This window comes from Sceloporus undulatus, chromosome 4 (assembly GCF_019175285.1).
Source record: "Sceloporus undulatus isolate JIND9_A2432 ecotype Alabama chromosome 4, SceUnd_v1.1, whole genome shotgun sequence".
NCBI lineage: Eukaryota > Metazoa > Chordata > Lepidosauria > Squamata > Phrynosomatidae > Sceloporus > Sceloporus undulatus.
Genome location: NC_056525.1, coordinates 3,356,304 through 3,366,737, shown reverse-complemented (window position 1 = coordinate 3,366,737; position 10,434 = coordinate 3,356,304). Strand labels below are relative to the sequence as shown.

The window sequence follows — 10,434 nt, the reverse complement described above, 5'->3', positions numbered from 1 at the left end:
ACAATTATTTCCTATGGGATTTTTTCGTATCCCGGAAATTTCGTAACGTGGGTATTTCGTATCCCGGGGTACCACTGTACTTAGGTTTAAACTGGTGTCAGCATAGTGCTCAAGTCTGGTGGTCCAGTGGCAGCCACCCAGAGCATGAGAGCCATTAAATCCTCAGCAGGATACCTGAATGGAATAAGTTGCCGGGGGGGGGGGCAAAAGGGGCTATTGTTTTCATTCTCTTTTTGTCAGGAAGCCCTCAGACTGGCTGTTTTCAGAATGAGGATGCTGGTTTTCCTTGACAAAAGTAAGACTTCTCACTCATGTGGAATGTGGGGTTCCAAGAGGCAGATGTTAGGTGAATTGATACCCAGTGAGTCTATAGTGAAACAGTATGCATGTATAGTAAACCACCTCTCACTTTCCCACAACCTTTTCCTCCCCCCTCCCCCCTTCTCTGCTGCTTAGGATCCTTATGGCTGGCATTCTGCCTTTTGGAGCCATGTTCATTGAACTCTTCTTCATATTCAGTGTAAGTACCATTGCCGCTTTCTCTGCCTATCTCCAGTGTATTTTAGACAGTTGTGTTTATGTTTGGGTCAAGCCTGAATATAGCTGGGTTTGGGGTTTTTTGTCAAGGGGGTGGGGAGAAGTTGAGGATTGTGAGGAACAAGGTAAACCAAGCCACTATATTTCTGGCTGGGATTTGAGTGTTTTTATGTCTGCGTGTTTTTCCCATTGACAATCCATTTCTTAAATTGGGGGGGGGGGGGGCATTGGAGGCTGCAGGGGCCACTTGCTGCATCCTGTGGACTGTATTTTCCCATGGGGGAACACATCTCTAAACACATTGCAGCCACTTGGGATGGCAGCATGCACAAATGGGTTATTACATGACGTCTGTCCTTGATGCCTTGTGGAGCCTTCGGCAAGCAGGGCTCCCTCAGCTTGGGGGGAAGATAAATAACAGCAGGAAGCATGGTGAGAAGGACTGTGTTGGCAAAGCACTCCACAGATCAGGGACAGGGAGCCTATAATCCTTGGGAGAAAACGGTTGGGGTTTAGCAGCAAAGAGAGCAGAATGCTGGGCTGATCAAGTCAGCTTCCTGCTGGTCATTCTGTTCATAAGCTAGTCCACTTGGAGCTGGGAGCTCTCAAGATTGAATGTTCCTTCCTACAGAAAACTAGCTTGCCAAGGAAGAGGATAGGTTAGGATCTTTCCCTGACATACTAGATCTCTCTCTGGAGGGAATTCTGATTCCTGATGGAGCTGCTTAACCATTTGAGCCCTCAGCTGTACAATGAAAAGCTACAGCATCTCAGTAGGTCATAGGCTGATCCATGGGGTTGAAGCCATGGTCTTGAACACTTGTACCATCATGTAAATGTGTGCCAGCGTTGTTCCTCTGGATCCCCAATAGTCATGCAGTTTATATCCTTGAGCAAACACATTGCTACAACTACCAAATCAGAAATGATAGGGCTCTGGGAGTACTTGCAGAATGACTGACTGCACTAAAGACTATATTTAAGCACCACCACTTGCACAACTGTATTAACACTAGTGGAATGCCTCACCCAGACTCTGGCTTGGATAATCAATATAACCACCTGAAGCTTGCAGGACAGAGATAAGTAACACATGTGATGCACAGGACCTAAGTCAGGATTGTGTATGGCACATCCTCCATAAAATGGTTTCCCACCTGTAAGGGTAGCTGTCATTGCATATTCATAATTACAGTGGTTGGATTACTTAATGTTGTTAATAATAGTAAAACATGGTACTCCCTGGCTTACACCCTGCTTTAAGGATGTATTGTCTAAATTCTTAACATTTTTAGTTGCCAGACAATAAATCTGGTCTGATCTTCTCTTACACCTCTCACTCCCTGTAGGTAATAAATGGTTTAATATGCTTTGAGTCTCTAAAATGGTTACTAGCTTAAACTGTTATGAATTGATTTTATAGTATGCTGCCCTGAGATCCTTGGACATAGGGTGGGATAATTAAATAAAAATACAATATGCCTACTGCTTTTTCAGTCCATTGAAGGCATGGAGTTAAGACGGTCACTTATCAAAAGGGTGCCCCAGCAATCTTTGGGACGGTCTTCATCACACATCTTAAACTGGCTTAAGAGTCATTCTGTTTTCCTGTGAAACCTTGAGAAATGTCTTTCATGTGAGTAGGGTAGGGATCTGTAGATAATTCCCTGCAAGTTTGCTTGATTGCCATGCCATGCTGTTTAAAGTAGAGTTGCCCTGATAGACATTTAAGCATCTTGTTTTCCCTAGTTATCTCATCTTATTCACAATGTCTCCTTTATTTATTTGTCTCTTGGGTTCAGGCCATTTGGGAGAATCAGTTCTACTACCTCTTTGGTTTCCTCTTCTTGGTGTTCATCATTCTTGTGGTTTCGTGCTCCCAGATCAGCATTGTCATGGTGTACTTCCAGCTCTGTGCTGAGGTAAGGATCCTGGTACATCTTGGGGAGCTTTCAGAGGATGGGTGGGGAGATTGGGGAATAACTTTTCAGGTCTCTAAGTGCTCCAGCGCTCTCTTCTCTGTCCTTGTAGTACGTAGAGTCTCAATTATTCGGCATAAACATGCTGGTTGATAGTCGGATAACCGAAAGTCAAATAATCCAGAGGGTCCAAGAAATTGTCCCCCAACGACAACACGCGTGCGCACCTGCACCACTATTGGGGCCAAAAGTCCCTCCTTTCCTCCTTTCCTCCTTCCTTCCTTCCCTCCCTCCCTCCCTCCCTCCCTCCCTCCCTCCCTCATTTTCTCCCCATCTCCTTCTCTCCCTCCTTCCCTGCTTAGCTCCTGAATCCTGCTTCCTCTGCGGCAGCTTCTGCCCCAGCTTGGCTGTGGGGGGCGGGGGGAGCCTGCCAGAGGCTGAGAGAGGGCTGAGGTTCCAAGCTGCTGAGAAGAGGCCTGGGCCAAGTGTTCAGTCCTCTCCTCAGCGGCTTGGTTTTCCTCAGCCCAAAGGAAAACAAGCCGCCACGCCATTATCTGATGTCCCATGCTTCTTCGTGAGCGCGCCACACACGCACTCATGAAGAAGCATGGAACGTCGGATAATCTGGAACGTCGGATGACCAAAGGACGGATAATTGAGACTACTGTATATGGATCGTAGCCAAAAAGAAATGTGGGTCAAATCTCAACAGAGGTAGTCAGACATATGAACTAATACATTCAGTCAAACCTGGCAGACTGTGTGATCCCAGAATGGATGAACTCTCCCTGCTTCTTTGGATGTAAAAAATGCAGACATCTCCTGACACAAAGCATGTGAATGAGGAAGAAGAAACTCTTCCTGGTCTTCCCCCTCTCCCCCGTGGGAGAATATTCTGACTTCCCTCTGTCAAGAGACTCTGCCTTTGGGAGAATGTAGTTATGTGTAAGAATAACAGTCCTGGAAACATCAGACTACCTGGTTTTACATCTCTGTTGCAAAAGCAGGTCCTTCTATACAAACAAACTGTGCTGGTTCAAACCTGGCTGGATTCCTAACAGGGAACATGTTCAGAGTGCTGCTAAACTGCATCTCTCTCTCTCTGCTCTTTTTGACAGGACTATCGATGGTGGTGGAGGACTTTCCTCGTGTCTGGAGGATCTGCCTTCTACGTGTTGATTTATGCAATCTTCTACTTTGTGAACAAGGTACTATTATTGGCTTTGTGTGCATGCATGTGTGTTGTGTGCCCTCAAGTCATTTCCGACCTAGGGCCACCCTAAGCCAAACCCATTAGGGTGTTTTCTGGGCAAGATTTGTTCAGAGGTTTGCCATTGCATTCCTCTGAGGACATGTGACTTGCCCAAGGTCACCCAGTGGGTTCCATGACCGAGCTGGGAATCAAACCTTGGTCTCCAGCGTCATAGTCCAACATTCAAACTACTATGCCACACTGCTCTACTGCCTTAGAATGTTGGCTCCCCACTGACTCAGCATGTGATACTTGTTCAGGAGTAGTATCATGATTTCCTCCTTCAAGTGGGAAACCCAGGCAGTGGTTTGTTCAGTGGTTCACTCAACAGTTCTATAGTGGTGGAGAAAGAGTGTACGCAGGAGTCTGTTATCCTGCTTGTGACCAGTGAAAGAAGGTCAGTGTTAGGGTTGTGTCTCCATCCCTCTTCCTCCCGTTTGACTTCATCTTGGTTCTCTTTTCCAGCTGGACATTGTGGAGTTCATTCCTTCCTTGCTGTACTTTGGCTACACAGCCCTCATGGTGCTGTCATTCTGGCTCCTGACGGGAACCATTGGCTTCTATGCAGCCTACATGTTCGTCCGCAAGATTTATGCTGCTGTGAAAATAGACTGAAGATGCGCCAATGCCATACAGCACAAAGCAGCCTTCCTCTTGGTTTCTTCTTAGGATGGACACAAGGAACTCTCTCCTGTTTCTTCCAAGGAAACAAAACTTGGTGGGAATGGGACACAAGAAATAAAACAAAAATAGTTCAATTTTTGGAATGTAATCTTTGGCAGAGTGTCCATGGATCTGGGGGAGTCTCATGGAGGGGAAGGAGAGTGTAGATACTTTGCATTTTAACTTTTACTCTATTCTGGTTATAAGGGACTTTTTTTAATCTCTGAAGCATCTTTCTCAATGAGTTTTTTTCTCCCTTTTGTCCAATTTTTCTATGACATGGCAACAACATTAGAATGCAATGGTCACAGTTTTTATCAAGCAGGTATTGAATTCAGGGAGAGACTTTCTTCAGTAACTGTGCAGAATAGCCTTTTGGTGTACCTGGCCTAGGAAGAAGACAGTGGAAGTTGTGGTTTCTGAAGGGAAAATCCCTAAAAATGTGGGCTGGCGCTTGGCCATGCCTTGGTTCCAGCAGCTCCCTCTTCCTGGTGCCATGGAGGTGCCATTTCAGAACTAGACAAGTGCAGTTTCTCGTGGAGGGTTTTCAAACTCCTCAGCCTTTGTCTTGCGTCTCCCAGCTGCTCAGTGATGGAAGTTTTAGTGGAGACAGCAGTGACAACTGCTTGTCATCTTGGCAAGCTCTTTACTCTGAATGACAGTTTTTAAAAGTTTGGAACTTAATCCTTTTCACAGTGGAAGGGGCCTGCAAACTGGAATAAAGGTATTTGAAAAGTTTGGACAAACATCCCTGGAAATCTCCTCAACCCTCCCCAGCAACTGCTGGATTGAAGTTCCAGGCCCTGACCAGACAAACTCACTCCACTGTTCATGTGCCAAGGAGTTGGTGACTCAAACGTTGGCAATTGCTGCTGTTAAGCGCAAGAGACGGAAGGGAACTGGATATGTTCTGCGTGTCCATTTGGTTTTCCAAGGAAGGAAATACTTGTTTCTGCAAGTGTTTCTTCAAGCCCCGTCCACTCCTCCGCAGTACTGGCTCACCCAAGTTCTCCTAATCTGTCCAAATGATGAAGTTGATCCTCTAGAGGTTGAAGGTGGCCAGAGATTATGGGAGCTGCAGTCCAACACATCTGGAGGAGCACCAGGCTGAGCAAAGCTGGGATGAAGAAGGTTCTCAGCTATTGCTGGAGCTTGCCCCTCATGCCTCCCTTCCTTCCTCATCATTCCAAAGCCATGCCAGCCAAGAACCAAGGCCTGACAAAGAGGAACCGTGGTATTTTGTTTCTACACTGTGGTACCATTTGTTACCATGCTGTGGATTCATTAGTAAACTCTTGATTTGAACTAGGTTTAAAATATTTGAGTGAATCCCCTCCACTAATGATTTCAACGCCCCCCCCCCCACTGTATCCCCTGTACTTTTTAATGTATTGTTTGAACCCAACTGTAAATAAATATGCTGTTGTCCTGTTGCTGGTCTTGTAGCTATCTTTGCTTAAGCCACTTTCAGCTGTATGCCACAAGTGCTTTGTTGAGATCTTCAGGGTACAGTTCATAGTCTTGCTTCTGCCCTGTGAAGGTCAGTCTCACTTCACAATCTAAGGGTGAATAATTCTAATAGAAGGAAAGTTTAGCCACAGATTTGAGGGAAAAAGTGAGGCTTAAATATATGTACCACTACTTCAGCCAGTGAAATGAACTCTTACTTCACCTTTTCTATTCTGCTTTGGTCAGGCCTCACCTAGAATACTAAGTCCAGTTCTGGGCACCACAGTTCATAAAGGATGTGGACAAGCTGGAGCATGTCTGGAGGAGGGCAACCAAAATGGTGAAACCACCAAGCCTTCTGAGGAGAGGTTTTTCTGGGTCTTCATTAGCATTAGAATTCCAACCTCTGCAATGGCAAAAAAAAGTGAGTTACCATGGTCCAAGTCCAACGATGTGTCAGTTCACAACCCAGAGGAAAGGATTGTGATGTAGTAAAAAGTCTTGACTGCATGCAAACAGAGGAAATGTCCCCATACTTCAAATTTAATGTTAGGAATGCAGCCTGTTGCAATCGCTTTGATCAAGTCAAGGATGGTAAAGCTTCTAAGGGTCCCAGTTTATTAGCAAACACTGCTGGTCTTGTGTCATGGCTACCATTTAGGAAGTTTGGTTTCTCACATCTTGTCTAGTAGATAAAACAGGCTAGAAACAGTTGTTGAATTGCTAAAATAAACCCGGAAATGGGTAAGCTGTGCCCGATAGTATTGCAGAAGCTAAAAACCTGGGCAATAAGATTTTGAGATGGAGCTCTGTTGGCTACAGACAGAATGATGTGGATCAGCAGTATGATCTAAGTGCTTAGAGGGTTTGATTAGGACTTGAGAAGACGTAGGTACAAATCCCTGATAGCAATATGCCTTTCATTAGATTGTCTTAGGGGCTGACTGTAAAGTCTTGCACTGAAATCAGTTATGGAGAAGCTGAGTACATCCCACCATCAGGTCCCTGCTTCTTTTAGAAGCAAGCAAAGATGGTTGTGTGGAAGAGCTGGATGATATAACTGGCACAGGTTTTCTAAGCATCACTGCATTCGTGTAATGTACTCTTTGAAGGTTTTTACATTTTCCTCAAAGTGCGCTCACAAGGCTGTCCAGCTTCAGTGTAGACAGCACTTGTAGCAGCACGAAAAAACTCACCTAGCTCTCCACCTCCGCTTACAAAGGAGGTTATAGCTTTGCAAAATAAAGCTATGCTATAACAATGTGGTTTTGCCTCCAGGAATTTTTAGATGCCTAGCCTGACCTCTGTTGTCTTCATTCAAGAGGGAAAGTGGAGGAATTCAGTGGTAGCAACTAGGACACATATGAAGCCAATTTATGTGTATATTGGTTGCAAAGGGATAATTGAGAAAGAACGAACTGAAAGAAATATGTTGGGCTTGCGTAGATGTGAGCTTACTTCCTCAGGTGCATGAGGTGGAGTGGCAAGTCGAAGGACAGACCTATATAAGCTGTGTGAGAATGGCCATAGGAATGCAACACTTTGTGGATGTAGAGAAGAGAGGACAAAGGCAGGAGGAAGGCTGTTGCCTAAAGCCAAGGAGAATAGATTTTTGTGGGTTTTTTGGGCTATGTGGCCATGTTCTAAAAGAGTTTCTTCCTGATGTTTCACCTGCATCTGTGGCTGGCATCTTCACAGAGTGCATTCCGGAAGGCCAGCCACAGATGCAGGTGAAACATCAGGAAGAAACTCTTTTAGAACATGGCCACATAGTCCAAAAACCCCACAAAAATCTATGGATGCCGGCCATGAAAGCCTTTGACTTCACCAAGGAGAATAGATTATAGGAATGAGTATTGGAATGTAGTTTAGGAAACAGAAAGATGTCATGAACTGGGGTTTAGTGTTGAAATATGTGTAGTGTGCCAGCAAACCATTCTCTCTGTTCAACTCACTGCTGATGGACTATAGTCTCTGGATACATTTCCCTTTCCAATCTTCCTCTGTAGTTCTTTGGTTCAAGGACCACTGTTCTAAGGACTGAAATGAAATGTCCAGGAAAGCTGAAGTGTTGTACTGCACCTGTTTTTTGTGTATTCCCATTCCTAGTGTCCCGATTTATGTCCAGAGTGCTGAAGGGCATTGCTGACAGCATGGCATAAATCACGCTGGGGGATGAGCATGTGAAAGGCTCTCTAATATTGTGGGTGATGTCATTAGGCCTAAGGTAACATTTCCTGAATAGATATGTGGGCAGAGTTGGCATGAGTAAGTTAGCTCACACATTGTAAACCACTTAGGGAGTGCTGAAATGCATCCATGGATTCGCTGATAAACGATATAGAAATGTACTTGCTGTTGTTGAGTGGTGTTGGTTGGGCCTTGTATGGGATTCTGTTATTTTCTCTCTCCAGTCTGTTTTGGGTACAAGTCTTGCCTTGTTTTTTATTACTTCACATGGTGGGTAAGTTGCCCTTTACACATCCATTTTACAGTCTCAAATAAGCTGCTGCCACCACCTTTTTTAAACTGCACTGGGCTGCTTTGAAGCTTTTTCCTTTTATACATTCACAAATTTAAAACTTTAAGTGTAATTTACATATTCATGAATTACCCACACACACAATGTAGAAACCTCAGCCTCATTTGTGGGTGCCCCAGATTCACTTCCAAATACAGTAACTCGCAATAAAATGTAGCACGCTAAGCTCCTTTTACAGACCTCCTACAAAGAGAAGAGAACTGAGAACTTCAAACAATTTTAATAAGCAATTTCATTTAAAAAACACACACACGTCCTCTTTTCATTTTGGACTTAATTCTGTTAAGACAAAAAGGGGAAAAAAAGCTAACTTGAGCAATGATGAGCTGCACATTTCCTAATGGCACTTCAATCTTTACAGTTTTTAAAAATACAGGACTTGTAAGAAGTCCTACAATACTCTGATAAAAGAAGAGGTTATTTGCTGTGTTTAGAAAAAAAGTGCTAGATTTGTTGGAGAAGTCCAGCTTCAGACCAGGAGGGCTCTTCTGCTCTAGGAGAGGAAGGGAAGGCGGTCAGGAGGCCTCAGGAGACATGGCTGGAAAGGCTCAGCTGGGCCAAAGTGAGCAACTCCTGCGCAGAAGGTGTAGCGATGGGAAAATCCCAAAGGAGTCCCCCTCCCTCTCTTGAGGAAGAGAAAATATACACGGAGCAAAAAGGGGCCACAGGCGCTGGTGCAAAGCGAGGCCGTCTTGCAAAAGTGGTCAGCAGCACAAGCCCCCCAGTTCACCTTCTGCCCCAGGAAGAAGCACCTGCCCTATAGAGAGTGACTCAAGGGATAAGACCCCTGCTTGCTCTCTCCATTTCTCCAAAGCCCAGCCACCAAAGCAAAGCCAGACACCTGGCTGACCCCCAAAAGCAGGTAGTGTGGTCCTCTGGTGACACAACCACCCACACTTCTGGTAAAGAGCATGCTACAGAAGCACAGTTATCCTATTGAGGTTTTTGAAGGAACAGTTAAAAACTTGGCCGTTTCGCCAATGTATGCTGAACCAAGCCAAACTGACATACCTGAAGGTGTTTAGTATCTCACCTAGGAGGATGCGGGGACAATAACCCTCATCCTTTCCTCCTGTGGGGGCCCCACTGCCCCCTTTTCCAGAGGTCAGGATTTTTCTCTATTCCCTTATGATCCTTTGCATGCACAGAGGCATGTGGTCTAATGCATTACACAAACACAAGCCCCTGTCACAAGCAGCAGGTGCAACATGAGAGAGGCCGCAGGTTGCAAGGGGTTGGCCGTTCCAGCCTCCCCTAAGGCAAGGGTGCATCATGTTGAGCCATTTTTAGAAAAAGATCCTTGGTTACTTAACACATCACTTAAAACATTCTTTAAAATAAAATAAAATCTCTTGGATATTAAGACCACTAAACAAAACCCCAGAGAGTTAATGAGATCTTGGATAGACACTGAGACCACTCTATAAAATCAATCTGGGAAAAGTTGCCACACCAGCCTTTGTAGGTTATAGGAAAACCAGGGGAACGGCCTCTTCTTCCTTCAGTCTGGAAAGCTGCATGTCTCCTTCTCTCCCTCCCATAACTAATATACTTGTCTGACATCCTGACCCAAACATGATGGCAAGCTTTCTGAACAGCGCTGGGAAGTTGGGTTTACTGATCCAAAAGAAACATCTACTTTCTTTGTATGGATGCTCAAGAGAGGAAATAGTCTGAGCTGGTCAGAGGGCAGGCTGTTGCTATTAAAAACAAAGAGAGACATAAAGGGAACCTGAAACACAGAGGGGCCAAAATACTCTCTCCGACCTCCAATTCTTCCTCATACTCCCACTTTTGTGCCTATGTACTCTTTCGGCCTTTTGTTATTCAGGTAATCGGGTCCAGTTCCTCTCACCACCACCACCACCACCACCACCAATCCCCGGCCACCGATGTGGGGAGAAGGGAAGCACACAGAAGACACAATAAGAGCCAGACTCTTAGTACATAGTATGTACAGAGATGTTGTGGCACTTTTGAGACTCACTGAAAGAAAGGTTGGCAACATGAGCTTTTGTAGACTTCAGTCTACTTCCTCAGATGCGTTTGGAAGGAGACTTAAGTCTACCAAA

The 10,434-nt window shown here is 45.0% G+C and overlaps 1 protein-coding gene across 1 annotated transcript in view; it reads left to right on the top strand.

The window, feature by feature from the left end:
* Window positions 1–5,804, top strand: part of TM9SF4 (transmembrane 9 superfamily member 4) — a 43,272-nt gene extending 37,468 nt beyond the window's left edge. The window contains exons 15-18 of the mRNA XM_042463130.1: window positions 457–520; window positions 2,340–2,459; window positions 3,575–3,664; window positions 4,174–5,804. Coding sequence (XP_042319064.1) covers window positions 457–520; window positions 2,340–2,459; window positions 3,575–3,664; window positions 4,174–4,323 — 424 coding nt within the window. The 3' untranslated portion in view covers window positions 4,324–5,804. The remainder of the gene's footprint in view (window positions 1–456; window positions 521–2,339; window positions 2,460–3,574; window positions 3,665–4,173) is intronic.
* Window positions 5,805–10,434: the final 4,630 nt, after the last annotated feature.